At 43.2% G+C, this 21,667-nt stretch overlaps 4 protein-coding genes across 6 annotated transcripts in view; 2 read left to right on the top strand and 2 right to left on the bottom strand.

Moving 5' to 3' along the window:
* The first annotated feature begins 87 nt into the window (after positions 1-87).
* On the top strand, positions 88-1,968 carry LOC119560870 (CDP-diacylglycerol--glycerol-3-phosphate 3-phosphatidyltransferase, mitochondrial). Of its 2 annotated transcripts, XM_037874543.1 has the most exons (3): positions 96-191; positions 265-1,330; positions 1,388-1,968. In XM_037874543.1, exons 2-3 carry the CDS (start codon positions 266-268, stop codon positions 1,805-1,807), a joined length of 1,485 nt encoding a protein of 494 aa, XP_037730471.1. In that variant the 5' UTR covers positions 96-191; position 265; the 3' UTR covers positions 1,808-1,968. The 2 variants fall into 2 exon arrangements, with proteins under 2 accessions (XP_037730470.1, XP_037730471.1); XM_037874542.1 differs by having other exon boundaries at positions 88-1,330.
* A 926-nt stretch (positions 1,969-2,894) lies between these two features.
* LOC119560396 (mitogen-activated protein kinase kinase kinase 4) lies at positions 2,895-18,816 on the top strand. Of its 2 annotated transcripts, none has more exons than XM_037873824.1 (7): positions 2,895-3,422; positions 10,722-10,916; positions 11,595-12,382; positions 12,444-12,972; positions 13,029-15,753; positions 18,294-18,473; positions 18,539-18,816. In XM_037873824.1, exons 1-7 carry the CDS (start codon positions 3,187-3,189, stop codon positions 18,620-18,622), a joined length of 4,737 nt encoding a protein of 1,578 aa, XP_037729752.1. In that variant the 5' UTR covers positions 2,895-3,186; the 3' UTR covers positions 18,623-18,816. The 2 variants fall into 2 exon arrangements, with proteins under 2 accessions (XP_037729752.1, XP_037729753.1); XM_037873825.1 differs by lacking the exon at positions 2,895-3,422 and adding an exon at positions 8,556-9,307.
* A 27-nt stretch (positions 18,817-18,843) lies between these two features.
* Positions 18,844-19,323, bottom strand: LOC119560400. The gene is made up of 2 exons (XM_037873828.1): positions 19,183-19,323; positions 18,844-19,110 (listed from the first exon to the last, which is right to left on the bottom strand). The coding sequence occupies exons 1-2, from the start codon at positions 19,259-19,261 to the stop codon at positions 18,908-18,910; spliced, it is 282 nt and encodes a 93-aa protein (XP_037729756.1). The 5' UTR covers positions 19,262-19,323; the 3' UTR covers positions 18,844-18,907.
* Positions 19,324-20,628: 1,305 nt separating this feature from the next.
* Positions 20,629-21,667, bottom strand: part of LOC119560229 (choline O-acetyltransferase) — a 28,460-nt gene continuing 27,421 nt past the window's right edge. Inside the window, exons 8-9 of the mRNA XM_037873591.1 lie at positions 21,431-21,631; positions 20,629-21,059 (exon numbers count right to left, since the gene is read on the bottom strand). Of these exons, the coding sequence (XP_037729519.1) occupies positions 20,862-21,059; positions 21,431-21,631 (399 nt within the window). The 3' untranslated portion in view covers positions 20,629-20,861. The remainder of the gene's footprint in view (positions 21,060-21,430; positions 21,632-21,667) is intronic.

Here is a 21,667-nt window from a genome sequence, read left to right as displayed (position 1 = left end):
AATGCTTGCGATACTATCGCTGTCATCAAATCTATCGATGGTTTCGACAGCCCTCGTAAGTTTTCGATAGTTTCCATTTGTTATCGAATCTAAGCCACCTGGAATTTATTTACGTGCTGAAATTCCGAGTTTCCTTGTGAAAACCCGCTTCCCATGAATGAAAGAGCAGCCCAGATAGCGCCGAACTGAAAGTGAGCAATGTGCCAGAGGCCGCCGCTCACAGCAAGGAGCCACCTGCTTAATCGACCATAAAATCCCCGCCAGAATGATGCTCTATTTGCGCCGCTTCTTCAGCCAGGAGCTCACGCCGGCTGCCCAGGGCGACTTCCTCGGATGCCTGCAGCAGGCACCCAACCTCCTGGCCACCGGATTCCCGGGAGCTCCCGCTCTGGAGAGCCTGAGCTGGTTACACAACCTGGCGCCGTGCTTCCCGCTGCGAGGCGACCAAATCCAGGTCATCCACGAGCCACAACACTTCTACGAGACGCTGGTGCAGCGCATCGGGCGGGCCAAGCGTCGCATAGTCCTGGCCAGCTTGTATCTGGGCACCGGGCAGCTGGAGAACGCCGTGGTCCAGAAGTTGCGTCACAGCCTGGAGCAGCAGTCCGCCCTGCGTCTCAATGTGCTCCTGGACTTTACACGCGGCACCCGGGGAGCCCTCAACTCCAAGACCATGCTGCTCCCCTTGGTCCGGGACTTTTCCAGCCAGGTGCAGCTCTCCCTTTACCACACTCCCGATCTGCGCGGGATGACCAAGCGCCTGGCTCCGCCGCGGTGGAACGAGCTTCTCGGGCTGCAGCACATGAAGGTCTACCTCTTCGACGACGCGGTGATCATCTCAGGCGCCAATCTGTCCAACGACTACTTCACCAACCGGCAAGATCGCTACATACTCATCGAGGACAAACCGCTGGCGGATTTCTATGCCCAGTTCATTGAACGGGTGCAGGAGTTCAGCTTGGCAGTGGCGCCGGATGCCACTGAAGGACTGCATCGCAATTGGCGCATTCTACCGTACGAAGGAACCAAGGAACAGTTCATCCAGCTTGCCCGGAAGCGCATTGCCGACTTTGTGCAAGAAACGTTCCAGCGACAGGCACAAGTCCGGGATCAGAACCCCCAGGCGGACACCTGGGTGTTTCCGCTCATGGAGATGGGCCAGATTGGCATACATCATGACAGCGTGGTGACCAAGCGGCTGCTCTCCAACTGCGTGACAGGATCGCGACTGAAACTGGCCACCGGCTACTTCAACCTGACGCAGGAGTACATGGACACGCTGACGCACAAGTGCCTGGCCCAGTGCAGCATCCTGATGGCCCACCCCAATGTGAGTTTTATTGTCCAGTTGTCAATATTTGTCACTATTATCTTTTTATTTTTCCAGGCAAACGGATTTCAGGGCGCCAAAGGACCGGCGGGTGGCATTCCGGCTGCCTACACCTTGATAGCCAAGAGCTTCTACGAGAGCCTCGTTCGCCGGAAGCAAAACCACCGCGTCAACTTCTTCGAGTACGAGAAGCCCGGCTGGACATACCATGCCAAGGGATTGTGGTATTACCTGCCCGAGGCACGACTGCCAAACCTCACGCTCATCGGCTCCTCAAACTTTGGGGAGCGATCGGTGAACCGCGATTTGGAGACGCAGGTGTGCCTGGTGACGGACAACAAGGATCTGAGCCAACGGCTGCAGGCTGAGGCGGACCGGCTCTACGATCTGTCCCAGACGGCGGAGCGGGAAATCGTCCAACGACCCGTGCCGCGATGGGTTCAGGCCGTCGTCCGCATATTCAGGAACTTTTTCTAGGCTCTTCGACTTCATAGTTCAATTTTTTCGTTCTTGTTAAGGCCATATCCAAAATAGTTACTTTAGTTTTTAATTCGTGTTTAAACTTTGCCCTGGGCAAGTGAATGTTTCTATTGCTGGTAATCGTTGCTTTTGTACACAGGCTAAAGTTTGTTAACTAATAAAGAGAATTTTTAACGGAATCAAGGGTAAGCAGAAGGAAAAATAGCACCATGTGTTCTTATCACCTAGGGGATCAAAAGTTCAAAATTAAACAAGTGGCTTATAAGTACGTTTTAAGTTTTAATGACTAAAAACAATTAGGTTGCACAAAAAAAATATTACTGTTAAAAAATTTCCTTAAGTGTTTTAAGACTCGTATTTACAGGAAATACATATTTTTAAAAAGTGAAATTTCCTAAAGAAATTACTTTATTCTAATAGTTTGTTCATACTCATTAAAAAATCGTTTATTGGAAATCAGAACAGAAATTGCTAGAACCTTTCGTAAATGCGTAAATTTAAATCTGTAACGTATCCCGCCATTCACTTTGCTAGTGATGACAGAAGTAATTAGTTGCTGTTATTCATCATTAATCATTAAAATTGGTTTTGGATATGTGTATCTTTACGTTTGCAAAAGCTATTTTGCGATGTGATATAACAATAAAAGATTTTCTTTTCTATCTCACATACATAATTCGAAAGGAAGCCCCCCCTACGCATTGCCTATCGAAATACTTATCGAGAAATCAAAAATACCGAAAATCAAAAAATACTAAAAATACCGAATAGTGGAAATCTGGCTTTCGAGATGGGAATATCGTTCATAATTGAAGCTAAGAAACGCGACAAAAAGCATACTTTAAATTAAACCGCCAGCCTTTAATGTTTTATATTAAAGAAATTGTAAAATAATGTGGTAGTAACTCCTTTGGTTATGGACCATGATTAAAATATATTTTAAAAATATACAATTAAATATTATTTGATTTAATATCTATAAGTACTTCTGCTATATAAATTGCCATCCCTAAAGCTCTTCTCTCTCGATAAAGACGCCGCCGGCGGCCAAGTCGCTCGCCGTCTTCAGTCAGCTGCTTTTTTTTGACCAGGTAAGACCGACGGGTTACCTGCGCGCCGAGTTCTCCAGTTCTCAAGTTCGGGAGCGCGTCGTTAAACGTTATGTGTTTGCTCGCCGTGAAAGTTAAATTAAAATAAATCTGATTATCGCCAGGCGAAAAACAAAAAAAAGCAAGAACGCGGCGCGTGCTTAGCAAAGTGCAAGAGTGTATTGGTGCTTAGAGAAGGCGATAGTGTTGGTGCTGCTCGGCTGGCATGTGTGTGTGTGAGCAGTGAATTCCAAGAATACAAGAGCGACAAAAACAGAGTTTGCTAAAATGTCAAACAGGCGAAAAGTGCGAACAATTGATTACCTGGCGCTGCAGCAGAGCTTGCGCTTGCAAAAGACACCGGCAACAACAAGTTCAGTGGACACGGTGGCTGGGGAGGGGGAGGGGGAGGAGATGAATGGCAATGGGATTTGCACAGCTCCAGCTGAAGCTCCGCCCCCGCCACCCCCCATTCCGCCCATAAGATTGCGACGCGAGCAGAGCATCGACGAGGATGTTGCAAGGTGAGCGGAGCACACCGGTACCGTTGGAATTTTGGGCTTTTCCCATTGCAAACAAAAACAAGAAAGTCTGCATTGGCACGTAACAGCGCTCTCTCTCCCGTTTCGGTTTCTCCTTCTCTCTCTTTTGGCTCTCAAAGCCTTGATTGTGGGTTTCCCCCCATTTGTTCTCTCTCCCTCGCTCTCTTTTGCATTTCACCAGGTTTAATTGTTTAAACGTAAACAACGTGTTTTTGGGCCATGTTACTTTTGTTGTTGCCCCTGATGGCTCAACGAACCCGAGAATTTAACAAACTGCAACCCAGGCACAAAATATAACAGCAACAAATTGCGAATTCTGGCTGAAATCGAACACTTTGTGTGCAGCGCAATTAAATTTATGCACAGGTGCACTGTGAAAAAAAATTATGATCATTTTAAGTGACGATTAAAGTTATCTAGTGGTTATGATCTAACAAAGGGTTTTTAGCTAAGACGCTCCTGTCACTTATCTATAAATGAATAATAAACGATTTTAATTAGTTTCAAAAAATATTGTTACAATTAAAAATTTTAAATCCATACTAAATAAGTTTCAGTGGGGTTTTTAATTTGTAAACACCTTTTTAACCAAACCAGTGAACACACAATTGCACAATATAACGAAATTAGCTGCTAGTCCTAATTTGAATTTCGTTTAAAATTTGCAGCATTTCAATAAGCTTTCCGGTCTTAAAAAAAAGTATTTGTTTCTTACAACTCTTAAAACTGATTTAATATTGATTTTGCAGCTTAACCGTGCACCGTTTATAAGTTCTGAAAATTGTGTACTATTTTACTACATCCTCTGTGCGTCGTTTTCCGGTGTATTTCGGCATTTATCACAGCCATATTTGTGTTCGGCCGCCTGGAGTCTTCCAAGATATTTGCTGATAACGCTGACGGTGCCCTGATAACACATACATACTCACCTTGAGTGAATTACGGATACCTTTTCCGCTGTTTTTTGCCTTTTGCGCGGGGGCTTATTCATAATATGCTTAAATTTGATTTGATTTTCATGGGACGGGTGAGTGTTCATGGGGGTTTAGTTTCGCAGAAAAAAGCGAATGTCGTATGTTAGCAGGAAATTTGCTGCAAGCATCAATATTCTTTTGGCACCTGTTCCTATGGAAACTAACAGAAATTGGGTGAGATTTATGTGTCTGCTAGTCGCTCTCTCTTTCGTTGGCGCTCTCGATCTTTTTATATCTCTTAATTGAAAGGAAAAGGGTATATTGTTTTGGTGCTAAGGTGCAGAGAGGTAGAAATTAATAGTTTTCGGCCATATGTGTTATAGAATATGTGTTTTTTCTCGGGAACTTTAAAAAGTCCAAATATAAGATTGTCAGGGCTATATATCTTAACCTTTCATATCCAAGAATTATCAAACTGAATGACTGTTAAGACAGTTACTTGTAATAAAGGTCACTTAATATTTTTAGGGTATTTTGTATCTATACACCGTGAGTTCTCATTTGACTTTATCTCTCATTTGATGCCGCCAATCTTGTTCTTCTTCAACTCGTATACCTGTTTTAGGGGCAAAGAAGAAGAGGAGACGGGGAGACTATTGGAAGTTAAAACGCGTTTAATACGTGCGTTTGCCCACTTGCGTTGTAACCTCTTTCGTTATTCAGTTTTCAAATCGAATTCGCTTTCTTCTCGGATCCCTGTCTATAAGGTTTTGTATTGTCACCTAGCTAAATGAATGGAATTCCACTGATTGAAGGTCTCTGGCCTAACTGTTTTTGGTCTAGAGAGAGAGAGAGGGAAAGAGAGCTTTGTTTTTGTACTTGAACTTGCAGGTTGTCCCTCTCTTTCTTTGCCCGTTCTAGTCCTCTCTCTCTCTCTTTTTGGGCAGTCTGGCATGCGTACAATCAGTTGGTTTTAATTTTGGGGTTTCATGTGTTTGATAAGCATAATTATGGCGTGTACATTGTACACACATCAGAAAACATTTCCGCATAGCGCACACACCCACACAAACACACGTGCCCCTGCCATTATAAGTAATTTTAGATATTTCAAATTTGTTTTCAAATGCTATGTTTACTCAGGGAAACAGAAAACGCCATATTCTTGTTAGAAACTGTGTTTAATTTTCAGTGAGTTCTAAAAGTTGGTCATTAATTTTAAATTTATAAATAAATTTGACGTACTAAAAAGACAGTAAATACAAAAATTTATTTAATATAAATAATAAATATTATTTGAATTAATAATTTGAGGTAATTATCATATTTTGTTATGTTTAATCATTTTTATCTTGTTATTGAAAATTGTTTTTTCGATGTGCTTAACATCGCCAATTTCCTTTTATTACTTTTAAAAGAATTCTCTGTATTATGGTTTCTGTCGTTGTTTTGAAACTGGAAAGATAAATATACAACATTCATGCTTAAAAAGAACAATAAATTGAGAGATACGGTCCTTTTTATACCCTTGCAGAGGGTATATTGATTTCAGTCAGAAGTTTGCAACGCAGTGAAGGAGACGTTTCCGACCCCATAATGTATATATATTCTTGATCAGCATGACTAGACGAGTCGATCTAGCCATGTCCGTCTGTCCGTCTGTCCGTCTGTCCGTCCGTTTCTACGCAAACTAGTCTCTCAGTTCTAAAGCTATCGGGCTGAAACTTTCCCAAAAGTCTTATATCTTTTGCAGGTAGTATATAAGTCGGAACCAGCCGGATCGGACAACTATATCTTATAGCTCCCATAGGAATAATCGGACAAAAAAATGAAAAAAAATTATATCTCTGGTGTTTTTTAGCATATAAACTCCTAAGCTTGGAAATAACAATTTTTAAATAATTTTGAATTTTGAATTAAATTTTATCGAAATCGGACGACTATATCATATAGCTGCCATAGGAACGATCGGAAAATTTGTGGAAAAATAATATGAAAAAAATTATAGCTTCGGTGTTTTTCAACATATAACCTCCAACGCTTGGAAATAACATTTTTTAATTAGTTCTGAATTTCGAATTAAATTTTATCAAAATCGGACGACTATGTCATATAGCTGCCATAGGAACGATCGCAAAATTGGTAGGAAAATAATATGAAACAAATTATAGCTTCGGTGTTTTTTAACATATAACCTGCTACGCTTGGAAATAACATTTTTTAATTAGTTCTGAGTTTCGAATTTAATTTTATCAAAATCGGACGACTATATCATATAGCTGCCATAGGAACGATCGGAAAATTGGTTGGAAAATAATATGAAACAAATTATAGCTTCGGTGTTTTTTGACATATTATCTTATACTATTGGGAATATCATTTTTTGTGTTTTTAAATTTAATAATTATAGCTGCAAGGGTATATAAGCTTCGGCTTGCCGAAGCTAACTTCCTTTCTTGTTTTAGATTTGGTTTATAAGAATTGGCGGTGATTACGGGTCTAAATTTGCAACATCCTTTTTTCCAGCTCACTTTGGTTACCACGAACTCGTGCTATCAGTCAATAGGGGGAAACAGCTAGATTAGTCATGACGAACAGATCGTGTCATTGATTTTTCAATGCCCTATGAATTGGGACCACGGTGCGAATGTGCAACTTTTTTGTGTACACATATGAACGTGAAGTATACGCACTGCTGGTCACGTGACAGTGCGGAACAAGCTAGAAAAGCCAGTGTAATAATGACATAGATTTTCCGAAAACGCCAAGCAATTTGATTGACTGAAACCGAATAAATTTCTTCGACTTCCTGAAGAAACTCAACCGTATGCCTAGAACAAATACATATTGCGCCCACACTCAATTCTCTGTTTGAGTAAACACACTGCTAATTAGCTAACAAGCCAGTACATAATAAAATTCCATAAATTTATAATAAATATTCGCGCGGTTAAACCAATTGCGAACCACAAACAAACGCATATGCGGTCCACAAGCGATCGGATTGCCACTTGCGTTCCACAACAAATCTCTGTCTCTCTCGCCCGTTGTGAACCTATCTCTTTTTTGTGCTCTTAAACTCCCTACCTCCCTCGCTCTATCTCTCTATACCTTTTTTCTCTCTGTGTTGTCACAGAAAATGGCTAAATCAGTACAACCAAGTTGTAATACCTTAATAATATGATGATATAGAGTTCGTAATAGCAATATATTTTATATCTTGGCCTTCATCATATCATTCATTTGGAAGGTTTATGATAGCTTTTATTGGTGGTATTACCAACCTTTTGACAAGGTATGATCAAGGAATTATTCCAATGAAAAAATATCGGGAATACAATTGTTTTTGATTTTTTTTTTAGAAAACAAATGGAAGTTCCGCAACTAATTGGATTTGTTTCCTGTTAAAAAAAATGATTGTAATCCTTTTCCTATTTTTTAATTTTAAAACCAACTTTTGAAAAAAAGCCATCGATGCACTATGGGGAATCTGACAACTTTTTTTTGGCCAAAACACATTTGCAATTATATTTCTTATTAAATACCTATTATTTTAAAATTATTTTACATCATTTCACTTGACGATGATATAAAGGACTTTAGTATTTTTGTCAAGAATTATAGTGGTAACAATATAAAAAATTAAAATTTCACTTAAAAAATAGGAAATAAAAAACGACAATATTTTGCTCTTAATTCAGTTTGGTTTAAAAAAAATTTAAGAACAAATGTTTTTTATTTGATTGACAAGAAAAAAAATTTGATTTCTTTAAAAATATGCGGAACCACCTTCATCTTTTTTAATTTACTTTCTTTAAATTTTATATATATAATTCAAAAAACAAATCTTTTAAGTGTTGCTTCGTTTTTAAGTTATTAATTAATGCCACAAAAAGTGGACAAATTCCCCATAGTGCGGTGTAGCCTTAACTTTTAAAACAGTGCCTAAAATCACGCTGCGATTTATTTTGAGGACCATAAATCTAAGGATATTATGCGGAAAGACTTATTTTTTAGAGCATACTTTTAGACAGCTCTTTTAAATTGGCTTTAAACCTTAGACATATTTATGGCTAAAAAGAGCTCCTAAATAGCCAGAACGACATTACTAGCTCGAAGTGGCCACCCACTAGTTGCTCTCCGCCGAGGGCGGTAAACAATCTGTTGCGTCGGTCGGGCGCTCGCCGCTCGCGCTTTTCAGTTCGCCGCAGTTGGCAGTGAATAGCAGTCGTTTTGGGGGCGACACCGCTTCGTCGGCGCGGCACATACTCGCATATACTATATACCGATCCGTATACTATAGATGGGGAATATTCTTGTTAAAAGTGCTAATAAATTGACTGGCTGCGGCGGCAAGTGTTTCGCGTTATGAAATTCGAAAGGGTTAGAGGCGTGCGAACTACGGCCGCCTGTTTGCCATTTGTGATAAACCGCCACCCAGGAAACCACTACGGTGGGAGATAGTGCATAACCCCAGCCCCCCAGTAAGATTCCACCGATTGGAAAAGGGAACCGGGTACCGGGGATTGGGGATCGGGACCGACCAGTCATCGTTTGCTGGCTCGCGTCTAAAGTTCTCTCCACCAGCTTATAATTGTGAGCTGTCGCGTTTTTTTATTTACTGAGTTACTCTCGGCTCGTTCCGCCGTTGTTTTTTGTCCCCGGAGTGTATTGTGCCGTGCAATTAGATGTACATAAATTGGCGGGGGGACTCCGATCTCGCTCTGGCACCCACCGGAGAGTCTGAAAGTAATAACAGCCCTCGATTGGGGCTATAAAACACAGTTTAAGCCCGCGGGCACTATCAAGCGGTGCAGTGGAAAAAGGGCGGACTGCACTTTAAAGTTCTGTTTCTCTCGTTTCGTTGCGACTCGCTGATTTCCGCCGGTTTTGGAGTTATTGGACCCACCAAACTGTGATCCCTCAGGCTGCTGGCAAAATGCGTCCCAGGAGGTGAGTGAATTTCGCAAATGGGCTGACGAAAAGAGTGGCGCGATTTGCTCAACAATCACACGATTAATTGGTCTCGAATAAATCAAACCTCTGCTCAAATTAGAGCATAATCGCAGGCGTGACATGCGGCTGTCTGCAGCAACAGCAGCAGTCCGATAAGATAAGAATGTCCTACCAAAACCCCGCCCCATGTTACTCCCTCCATCAAATTTACATGTGATCCACTAGAAAAAAGATATACGAAGAACACATGCAATGAAATTTTTTCAAAAGCCAGAATGAATTGTACACGTTTTTAGCTTTCTGGTTCTGAATACTATAAAACATTAGTAAAACCTCTAGTTGTGTTAAAGTTTCAAGACATTCAGTCATTCAATTTAATACAATTTAAAATATCGCTAGGAAAGCCTTCCGAAAATAATAATAAATTGCCAAAAGGCATGATATGCATACTTATTCACAAGCAATAAAAAAAGAAAGTAAGTTAACTTCGGCAAGCCGAAGTTTGTATACCCTTGCAGATATAATTATTAAATTTAATTCGAAATTCTTAAAAAATACAAAAAAATGATATTCCCAATAATATAAGATAATATGTCAAAAAAACCGAAGCTATAATTTGTTTCATATTATATTCCCACCAATTTTCCGATCGTTCCTATGGCAGCTATATGATATAGTCGTCCGATTTTGATAAAATTAAATTCGATATTCAGAACTAATTTTAAAATGTTATTTCCAAGAGTAGGAAGTTATATGTTAAAAAACACCAAAGATATAGTTTAAAAAAAAATTTTTTTCCGATTATTCCAATGGGACTTATAAGATATAGTTGTCTGATCCGGCTGGTTCCGACTACCTGCAAAAGAAAGAAGACTTTTGGGAAACTTTCAGCCCGATAGCTTTAAAACTGAGAGACTAGTTTGCGTAGAAACGGACGCACAGATCCGACGGACATGGCTAGATCGACTCGTCTAGTGATGCTGATGATGATGAATTTATATACTTTATGGAGTCGGAAAAGTCTCCTTCACTGCGTTGCAAACTTTTGACTGAAATCATAATACCCTCTGCAGGGTATAACAATTTGTATTTCATATCTGAGTAATTTATTCGTTTAGATGGAAAAATCGTATGCGCAATTGCAGGGTTCGAAAACAATAAAAAAAAAGTCTCTTGTATTTCCAAGAAAAACTTATCAATTTTATTAGTTTTTTAATTACTTATAAACATTTTGTGTTAATGTGCCTGTGATATTATTCCCAGTGTAGCCGTCCTATTTATCTGAGTTATCGGCGATTAGGCGGCACTTGTCCGCCGTTGCAATTAGCGAAACAATTAGGGCAAGCCCCTGGCCCTAGATTAGTGCAAACATACTATCAACCTCTTCCTCATCCGAGTCCGTATCTTACAGAGTGGAGTACCGTGTAAAGCCTTCGCGGGCACAGCCGGTGGCTGGAGTTCGGATAGGAGCTCTCGAGGAGGACATGCCACCGGATGATGAGTTGGCCGCCCACTATGAGGCGTTCGGCACCACCCCACCCCGCACCAGACTCAAAATCAAAAACCGCGATTGGGAACGCAAACAGAAGGTGGTCAATGTGACAGCGTGAGTATCCACAAAACATATACGGGGTGCTCCATATGGCTGGATGAGACAATAGGGTTGTTGCGATAAGGGTTTGCGTCCGTGCTATGGGCATGATCGGCGCGCTAGTGACGAACGCAGACGTACTTTATGGCCATATGCTGCCATATGCCGCACCTGACAGTGCCATCTCTATGGCTGATGTCATCTCTGTTACCCCGATTGTCATTTGAAAATATTGGAAAATACTAATGAAAAGATTATAAGACAGCTTAAAATATTAGTTCCTCAACAAAAATTAATGATATTCCAGAAACTAAGTTCAGATATAATGTAAAACCTTTTTTTCAGTTAAGGAACTAATATGTATGATATGCCAAAAACTTATTTCAGTTATATTGCATAATCTTTTTAGGATCCTCAATGCTTATATTTTATGGTATTTTTAAATAATCCTCAATTCATTATAATATTGTTATTCAGAACTTTATTTGATAGTTTTTGGTTAATTCAAATTTAACCATTTTTTACGTCTTTTTATATTTTCTTCTTTTTAAATTTAAAATCAAAATAGAAATAAAAATCCTCGCAGGGAATTAATGAAATTGAAAATTTTAAAATCCTTGGAGTTAATAATGGGAACGGTTATCTTTTCTTAAGCACTTCATATCGGCCACTTTTTAACCTATTCCATCTCAGTTCCGCAGATTTACCCGCCAGTGTGGGCGGCACCCCCAAAAAGGGCATGACCAGGATGGCTCGATCGCGTGTCCTGCGACGCAACACCATGGACTGCGCCCTGCTGAACGAGATGTTCGTCAACGAGGAGAACAAGCGGACAGACAAGCGGTTGCAGTCGCTGCTCCGCGATTCGGAGCGAGAGATGAAGAACTCACTGGCCACGACGGCGGTGGCTCCTCCGCGTGGCAATAGCTTCCACGAGACTGCCCATCCACTGGAGTCCCTGGACCAGATCATGCCACTAAGCTCAGAGGCGATGGCTCCGCTTCCAATGCGGATTGCCTCCAAGGTGGTGGAGAGTTGCAATCGCTACCGTTGCGTTTCCTCACGTCCAATTGGCTATCGCTCCTCGGCGCCGCCGTTGGCCTTTGCCGCACAACTTCCCGCCGGGATGCTGAGGAGCGATGGAAGGGCCACGCCTGGATTGGGAAAACGCAAGGACTTCCACGAGACGTTCGCCAACCTGATTAAGCTGGGCAGCGTGGACCGGCAGGATGCAAAGCTGTCGCAGGAGGAGCACACCTGGCAGACGGAGCTAAAGGATCTCATTTGGCTGGAGCTGCAGGCCTGGCAAGCCGATAGAACGGTGGAGCAGCAGGACAAGTACCTCTTCGAAGCGCGACAGGGCGTTTCCGAACTGCTGACCCACATCATAAACTACAAGTTCCAGCCGCGTTACCGCCGTGAGCCGAGTTTGATCAGCCTGGACAGCGGTATTCATTCCGACAGCAACTCCAATGCTAGTTGTAGGTTTGAAACTTATTTTAATTTACCTACTCTTACATTAATCTGTCCAATACCTTCCAGCACCGCTGCCCAGCAAGATGTGCCAAGGCTGCATGTCCTTGTACTGCAAGGATTGCATGGATCATCAGGAGTTGGCCCTGCGAGAAGTTGAGGGCATGCTAACGCGACTGGAGGCCGCTGAGGCCCTGTACCCCTCTTCACAGGCCATGGGCGCCCTTCATCCCATTTACAAGTCACAGAGCTTTGTGGGACGCATCAAGTCCATGTGCTTATGGTATAACATTACCAAGCAAAACAAGTTGAAGCTCAGTATTCTGGGAAAAATATTGGCCAGGCTGCAAGATGAAAAGTTCTCTTGGCCCGTCTGCACTTCATCCTACATCGCCTCCGACAGCGGAAGTTCATCTGCCTCGGGCGTGGAGAACGATGACTCCGCTGTAAATTCGATGGACTCATCCAAGCCACCTAGTGTGGCAGGATCGGCTTCGCGCAAGGCTTGTCGCAACGGAAGTGTCACACCCTGCCACAAGGTGCAGTTCATGTTGAACGATGCAACCCATGTGCCCGGCGAGACATCGAGCAGCAATGAGTAAGTGGATAAGGTCAGAAATCTTAAATAATAAAAAACCTAAATATTTCCCTTAGATCAGCCTCCACGGAGATAAGCCAGTTGTCCAGCGATTGCTCACACGGTCACATGCGCAAGGGATCCATACACGACATTAACATCTTTAGTGTGGAGCCATTGGGTACTTGCAGCAATAATGGCACAGGAGAGCAGTCCACGGGGCTGTATCGCAAGTTCATCGAGAACGTGCTCAAAAGTCGGGGATTGGCCAAGTCCTTGGCCTTTCTCCACAAGCTGCACAACGTAGCCCTGTACAAGGCACACATTGCTCTGGAGAAACCTGGAGTCGGGGACCTTGATTACGATTTAGACGCAGAATCCATTGAGGAGGACGTGCCCAGGTTAGATCCACAAATCAGCCGAGAACAGGTCGTGGAGCTGCGCACCTACGGCTACTGGAGCGAAGAGGCGCAATCGATTAATCTGCCCTCGTACATTCCCACCTTTGTATTCCTGAGCGGCATTCCGTTGCAATTCATGCACGAATTCCTGCGCATGCGTCTCGAAACGCGACCAGTGCGACCCAATCCCTTGAGTCTGGAGCAGCTGATGAAGGAACTTAGGGAGGGCTTGACCCTGGCCCTGACCCATCGGGAGCGGTACCAGCGGCACATTACCACGGCGCTGGTGGAGAACGAGACGGAAATGGGCAGCTACATTAGCATTCTGAACCACTACGATGCTACGGTGCGAAAGACTTTCGAGCTGTACCTGGAGTACATCGATCAACTGGTGCTGGTTGCCGTTCCGGAGGGAAACCAGAAGTCTGTGCTGGAGAAGGAGTGGATGTTCACCAAGCTCATCAGTCCCATGATCAAGGGCATGCACACTTTGGCCTCCCAGAAATTCTGTGGCATCATTAGCAAACTGTTGCGAAACATTTCGGAACGCCTAGTGAAACGCACCGTGGAGTTGGACAAACAGATCGAGGGTACTTCCGAGAATGAAGACAACGAGGAGGTCAAGTGGAAGCTGCTGACCATCTGCCGGGAGACGCAATCGCTGCTTACCGTCGAGCGGGAGCGCTCCATCAAGGTGCTCTTCTTCGCCAAGACCTTTTGTCGCGACGTGGAGACGACGGACTTCCATCGCGAGCATTACGAGCACGATGTGGCCAATCAGCAGCACGATTTCATATGCTCGGACGTAAAGGCGGCGTTTAAGCTGCTGCAGCAGGACGTTCTGCAAGTGCGCAACAAGCTGACGGCGATCATCGAGGGTGTGCAAAAGCGATGCTGCTTGAGCAACATGCGGGACTTAGACGAGCAGGACAAGCAGGCTGTACTATCGCGGACCCGTGAAATCCTCCATCAAGGCTACAAGTTTGGCTTCGAGTACCACAAGGATGTAATTAGGTTGTTCGAGCAAAAAATAATGGACCAAAAGGACAGCGGTGCCCATACGGTTGATCTGGCATTGGGCATCATCGCTTACGCAAAAATGTGGATGCATTTCGTAATGGAGCGCTGCGAACGGGGGCGAGGAATGCGCCCCCGCTGGGCGTCCCAGGGTCTGGAGTTCCTAATTCTTGCCTGTGATCCGCAAATCACCCAGCACTTGGACGATGACGAGTTCGAGGCGCTCAAGCAGCAGATGGATCGGTGTATTTCGCACGTAATTGGCATCACCTCGGAGCCCGAAAAGGTGGCCAAGAAGAAGGCATCGCCGCGCACTCGCAAGACCTCGTCTCCGGCCACCTCGCGCTCCCGGACACCCACTAGGACTCCCATGTCCGCTGGCATGGTGCTCAATCCGAATACGCCGCCACTGCAGTCACCGCCGTATAACAAACTTCTGCATCCGCAGTTCAGTTTAAAGGAGGATCTGTTGCAGCAGTCTGGAAACACGTATAGTTCCGTGGACAGTGCAGACTATGTGGACACTCCGTGCCAAAGGAGTCCCAATGGCGAGTTGCGCCTGCTGGTACCCCAGACGCCTCCAACGCCTGCCTCCTCTGGAAAGGGCAGCATAGAGACTACACCGCTGGCTTTGCGCCAGGAAAGAGTTAGAGATGCCGTGAATCGTTTGGATATGGATCTAGAGGACGGGCTGCGCGAACGCAGGCTGATAGGCCAGGTGAAGTCCCTAAATTCCAGCGACAAAGTGCATATAAGAGCTCGTAGCGTCCACTTCCGCTGGCATCGTGGTATTAAGATCGGCCAGGGACGCTTCGGCAAGGTGTACACCGCGGTGAACAATAACACGGGAGAGCTGATGGCCATGAAGGAGATCGCTATCCAGCCGGGCGAGACGAGGGCGCTGAAGAACGTGGCCGAGGAGCTGAAGATCCTGGAGGGAATCAAGCACAACAACCTGGTGCGCTACTACGGGATCGAGGTGCACCGCGAAGAGCTGCTCATCTTCATGGAGCTGTGCTCTGAGGGTACCCTGGAGTCGCTGGTGGAGCTTACTGGTAATCTGCCGGAGGCTCTTGCACGCCGCTTCACCGCCCAGCTGCTTTCCGGCGTGTCTGAGCTCCACAAGCACGGCATTGTGCACCGCGACATCAAGACTGCAAACATCTTCCTCGTCGACGGCAGCAATAGCCTGAAATTGGGCGACTTTGGATCAGCGGTCAAGATCCAGGCGCACACCACTGTACCCGGCGAGCTGCAGGGCTACGTGGGCACGCAGGCTTACATGGCACCGGAGGTGTTTACGAAGACCAACAGCGATGGCCATGGCAGGGCCGCCGATATCTGGTCGGTGGGCTGTGTTGTTGTCGAGATGGCCTCGGGCAAGGTGAGTGCTTCACATTAGAGATAAGAATGACTACTGTGGCGTGGAGTGTACTGTGCATTTCGCAATGTAGGTTTTTTTTCAAACGGCAATAATATACTAATCCATCTATGTATCCATTATGACATTGCGTTAAGTAACTGGTTATTTGTCGATTACAATGAGAAACCCAGTTACCACTTAAAAACATCCCCAAAAAACTTTAAATTCCCTAACCTTGTCTTGGTCTTTTAAATTTGATTTGCCTGTAATATATTTGAATTTATACTTGTACTTAATATAAGACTAGTTATACCCGTTACTCGTAGAGTAAAAGGGTATACTAGATTCGTCGGAAAGTATCTAACAGGCAGAAGGAAGCGTTTCCGACCCCATAAAGTATATATATTCTTGATCAGGATCACTAGCCGAGTCGATCTAGCCATGTCCGTCTGTCCGGATGAACGCTGAGATCTCGGAAACTATGAGAGCTAGGCTATTGAGATTTGGCGAGCAGATTCCTGAGCTTCTTACGCAGTGCAAGTTTGTTTCAGTAGAGTGCCACGCCCACTCTAACGCCCACAAACCGCCCAAAACTGTGGCTCCTTCAGTTTTGATGCTAGAATAAAAATTTTAACTGAAATGTATTGTTCTCATCAATACCTATCGATTGATAAAAAAAAAGTTTCCCACGCCCACTTTAACGCCCACAAACTTCAAAAAATCGTAAATATGAACGTGGATATCTCGGAAACTATCAAAGATTGAGAATTGGGATCTCAGATTTAGATTCCGTACGCGAATAAGCCACGCCCACAAACCGCCCAAGCCTGTGGCGCCCACAATTTTCATGCTAGATACAAAATTTTAACTGAACTGTATTGGTCTCGTCAATACCTATCGATTGACCCAAAAAAAATTTGCCACGCCCACCCTAACGCCCATAACGCTTAAATCTGTCTACCGCCGGTAGGTGGCGCATTTCAATCGCTTTGCTGCTTGCTTATCTCCATTTCCCTTTGGTCCCTTTAGATGAGTAACGGGTATCTGATAGTCGAGACACTCGACTATAGCGTTTTTCCTTGTTTTATTTAATAAGGTTCTATCCTTTAAACAAGTGTAATTATTATCTACATCTTTTATTTATACCCGTTACTCGTAAAGTAAAAGGTTATTCTAGATTCGTCGGAAAGTATGTAACAGGTAGAAGAAAGCGTTTCCGAAGCCATAAAGTATAGATATTCTTGATCAGGACCACTAACCGTCTGTCTGTCCGTCCGTATAAACGCTATAAAAACTATAAGAGCTAAAAAGTTGCGATTAAGCAGGCAGATTCCAGAGATTCGTGCGCAAACCGTCCAAACAGTGGCGTCAAAGATTAAAATTTAAAATACATGTTATTTTATTTCGCTGACCATTAATATATAAGTAATGATTTTACGCCCATATCTAGCAAGATAGTCATTATACCCGTTACTCGTAGAGTAAAAGGGTATACTAGATTCGTCGGAAAGTATGTAACAGGCAGAAGGAAGCGTTTCCGACCCCATAAAGTATATATATTCTTGATCAGGATCACTAGCCGAGTCGATCTAGCCATGTCCGTCTGTCCGTCTGTCCGTCTGTCCGTCTGTCTGTCTGTCCGGATGAACGCTGAGATCTTGGAAACTATGAGAGCTAGGCTATTGAGATTTGGCGAAAAGATTCCTGAGCTTCTTACGCAGCGCAAGTTTGTTTCAGTAGAGTGCCACGCCCACTCTAACGCCCACAAACCGCCCAAAACTGTGGCTTCTACAGTTTTGATGCTAGAGTAAAAATTTAAACTGAAATGTAATGTTCTCATCAATACCTATCGATTGACCCAAAAAAAAGTTTGCCACGCCCACTTTAACGCCCACAAACCGCCCACAAACTTCAAAAAATCGTAAATATGAACGCGGATATCTCGGAAACTATCAAAGATAGAGTATTGGGATTTCATATTTAGATTCCGTAGCCTTGTACGCAGCGCATGTTTGTTATGCGAATATGCCACGCCCACTCTAACGCCCACAAACCGCCTAAGCCTGTGGCGCCCACAATTTTTATGCTAGATAAAAATTTTAACTGAAATGTATTGGTCTCGTCAATACCGATCGATTGATCCAAAAAAAAAAATTTGCCACGCCTACCCTTACGCCCACAATGCTTAAATCTGTCTTCTGCCGGTAGGTGGCTCATTTAAATCTCGCTTTTCTGCTTGCATATCTCCATTTCCCTTTGGTCCCTTTAGCTGAGTAACGGGTATCTGATAGTCGAGGTACTCGACTATAGCGTTTTTCCTTGTTTTTAAATTAATATATTTGTTTATACAAGATTATTTTCATTAAATTCGGCGCCATACTTAAAACAAATGTAAGCATTGGATGATCGTAAATTCAACATTTGTTTTACAAAGTCAAGTAGAAAATTTATATAAATTAGGTTAGAAAGATTACAAACGAATTCAATCGTACTTAAAAGCTAAATAATTGATATTTACTTATATCATCCGATGGATAATTTATTTTCTTACTTTATTACAGCGACCTTGGGCCCAGTTTGACTCCAACTTTCAGATCATGTTCAAAGTGGGCATGGGGGAGAAGCCGCAGGCACCGGAAAGCCTCTCCCAGGAGGGACAAGACTTCATCGACCATTGTCTGCAGCACGATCCCAAGAGGCGATTGACGGCAGTGGAACTGTTGGAGCACAATTTTTGCAAGGTATGTCGACCTGTGATTAGCCCTCCTTCAAACGTGGATGATTGATTTTGCCTTCTTTGTTGCAGTACGGTCGAGACGAGTGCAGCAGCGAGCAGTTGCAGATGCAGGTGCGAGGCTCTTTCCGGCGGAATGTGGCGACCAGCAGCTAATCGCAATCTGGTGCTCACTTAACTAAACCGCCGTTTGTTTGGCTCACCTCTACTTATGATGCATACGTAAAAGGGTGTGCATTTTTGTTTAGTGTCTAATTTATGTGAATGTCGATTATTTTAATGGCCACGCCTAGTTTTATGTTGAACAATATATAACCCATATAAAGTTGTCAAAAGCCTGTCGTACCGTATCCCCAGTTATTTAATGCAAGTGAAGGTTACACATATTAAAATATAATTGCAGTTAAAGTTTTAATTCATCAATCATCGATGAGTATGACTCTATCCGTAAAGAGGATACAGGGTGGAAATCTCTGGCGTGGCATTTGTGGTCTCAGCAGTCGGTGGTCCGGAAAGAGTAGAGTTTCCATCGACGGGGGACCCAGTCGGTGGAGTTGGATCCGGAGTAGCAAGGCTGGAGAAGGCTGCGACCCACGAGGAGCACAGCATGAACACCAGGCAGAGGCTGAACAGCAGGTTGAAGTCTGGAACGAGTTGGGTGGATTAGGCATATGGTCACGGATTGTACTGACAGCTACTCCTTTTTCTATACTTACACTTCATGATGATAACGCGTTTAAGACTGATGGCCGTGCCTCGACGTCCACGGCCTTTTATAGAAAACCACTCGGCCATGGGGATAATGTTATATATTTAATTAATTTTCCAAAGCACTGTCTATCTGGCAGTGGTTTATCAATGGCCTCTTATCGTATTTACCACTTGGATATTAAGAACTGCGCATAGCAGATTTGGTTTTTACGGTGAGTGTTTTCAGCGGAAGACGGATTTATCTATTCTTGGAAGTTACGAGGAAATGTAGATACTATGTGACCAATCTAGCACCCAAAGCCAATCTATATACGAGTGTTTTCATTCACGGGCAGATCAATTGTAGGTCAGGAATAATGGTCTTGATTTGCAATGCATTTATTTCATTTTATTCGGTTCGTGATTATTTTTGCATACATCAATTGCGGCTCTTGGCCTTATGGAAACAAGTCAAACTTAACGACAAACAGTAAGGTAACGTAATAATAATAGATAGATCGAATACAGGATAGATAGTTGGATAGTTCGTAGCGATAGTTCGGTTAAAAGTTTAGAAGATAATCATACATATATAGCAACAATGAACACAGCAACTAGTTTGATATATGTATCTGGTTGTCCTTTAACGTTTCTCATATAATTTCTCTTGTAAATAACATACGTATAATATTTATGTATATATTTTTGTAGAATATTGATAGCTTCGAATCGCCATCCAAACATACTTTTTTCACTAACGGCTTGAACAGACAAACACATATAGGTTATATATATATATATCTTTAGCTGTAATCTCCCTCAATTGTCCTTCCTCTGCTCTTCTTCTTGCCTTCCTTGGGGTGTATATAAATTTATTGATATGTATTGTTACGTCTCAAGTCTATACGCGTATTTTCTATATATTCCTCTACTTTTCTTTATATTTTCATGGGTTGTACATTTATATATTCATCCAAAAAGCCTTTAGTTACGGTATACCATTTGCTCTCTAAAACACGAATATATATGGAAATACATATCTCAACAGACACTATATAATTTTGTTTAATAAATTCAGAAACGAACAACAACGAAACTGCAGTAACAAGCATAGAGAGTACTTTGAGTATATGTTTTAGCTAGTATCTTTTGTAACACCTATAGAACCGTATTTGAAACACAACTCTCGTAACGAAAAGTATTGCATACTTGCGGGCTTTCACGCCATAATTTGCGGACAGTGGGGGCTAAAACAAGTTCGTAAGCTCTGCTAAATGAGTTAGCGTTTGAATTAGTATAACTAGCATTCATAATTAATATTGCACAATAAACACTTAGATAACAGCACTAACAGTTTGCGCATAAAATGGCTCTAAAACATTTAATTGACTAGAGTTGCTCTAATTTCAACTACGAGGATACTTAGGTAAACGGATATGTAAAGCGAATGGGTTGCATATATAGCTTTTCTGTTTTTTTTTTGCTTGTCTCAACATGATAGTGATTGACATTAGTTTTCGATTTCGTTATCCTTCTCGGATCTTCAGATTCTCAGATCCCCACCCCTCGTTGGGTGGCTCGCTTGGTGGTGCTTGGTCACAAATGAAACGCCCGGGCGGTCGCTAGTTACACTTACTTAGTTTCGTTCGCTAACCTGCTAAGGTACATTTACTGATATGTTTTGGTTGGAACCCCTTTTGGGGCTCTAATTCTGTAGTAGATCTCGCATTATGTCCAGCGAGTCCTGCAGCGACTTGGCGTAGCGCGAGGCACTCGTGTCCTCGCAGGAGTAGAAGGCCGACACGCAGAAGACGATCTGCTCCGGCTGGGGATTATAGGAGCAGCCATATCCTCGAGGCGTTACCGGTCCGTATCCCATGAAGCTGTCCGTAGAGCAGGCCACCTATGAGGGGATTACAAAGAGGGAATTATAACGACCCTTAAACTTTTTAACTAGACGTCGCATTTTATGTGAAATCGTTTAATTCAATTTTTAGCTATCTATCTAATTATGATATTATAGAAACATGTTTAATGAATATAGAGTTTACGAAATCAATTTCACATAGAATACGAGGTCTACTTATAACATAAATCATAATTTCTTTAAGCAGAACAGTTAGACCTTCATTCTAGCTGATACCTACTTGTGCAGCTGGCTAGTGGTGCTCAGTGGTGGTGCTGTGGTGCTAGATATGATTAGGTGGTGCAGAGGTGAAAGAGTGCAGGGTGGTGCGGTGCTTTTTTGGCGGGGACCCTATGGCCCATTACTACCTGACTGGTGGAGAGCAAGAAGCACTGCGAGATGTTGTAGGACTCGTCCTTGAAGAGCTCGTGCATCTCGCCAGTGACCTCTATGCTGGCCTCTCGGAGTCCCAGCAAGGGGATGTCGATGCCGTTGCCCAGGATGTTCTTCACCATCACCTCCGTCTGGCGGGCGACGGCGCAGCGGAACAGCTCACGCAGGTGATCCTTCTGTGGGTGGGAACGAAGATGAGCAACTCATACCGA

The sequence above is a fragment of the Drosophila subpulchrella genome, unplaced genomic scaffold (genome assembly GCF_014743375.2).
Source record: "Drosophila subpulchrella strain 33 F10 #4 breed RU33 unplaced genomic scaffold, RU_Dsub_v1.1 Primary Assembly Seq354, whole genome shotgun sequence".
Taxonomy (NCBI): Eukaryota; Metazoa; Arthropoda; class Insecta; order Diptera; family Drosophilidae; genus Drosophila; species Drosophila subpulchrella.
This window is presented reverse-complemented; position numbering and strand designations above follow the sequence as displayed.

Bases quoted from the DNA above. Each gene is read 5' to 3' on its own strand.
- LOC119560870 (XM_037874542.1), top strand. From the start codon at position 266: ATGATGCTCTATTTGCGCCGCTTCTTCAGCCAGGAGCTCACGCCGGCT. The intron at 1,331-1,387 runs GTGAGTTTTATT...TTATTTTTCCAG, and splicing joins TCCTGATGGCCCACCCCAAT to GCAAACGGATTTCAGGGCGC.
- LOC119560396 (XM_037873824.1), top strand. From the start codon at position 3,187: ATGTCAAACAGGCGAAAAGTGCGAACAATTGATTACCTGGCGCTGCAG. The intron at 3,423-10,721 runs GTGAGCGGAGCA...CGTATCTTACAG, and splicing joins ATCGACGAGGATGTTGCAAG to AGTGGAGTACCGTGTAAAGC. The intron at 10,917-11,594 runs GTGAGTATCCAC...ATTCCATCTCAG, and splicing joins AAGGTGGTCAATGTGACAGC to TTCCGCAGATTTACCCGCCA.
- LOC119560400 (XM_037873828.1), bottom strand. From the start codon at position 19,261: ATGGCCGAGTGGTTTTCTATAAAAGGCCGTGGACGTCGAGGCACGGCC. The intron at 19,111-19,182 runs GTAAGTATAGAA...AACTCGTTCCAG, and splicing joins ACGCGTTATCATCATGAAGT to ACTTCAACCTGCTGTTCAGC.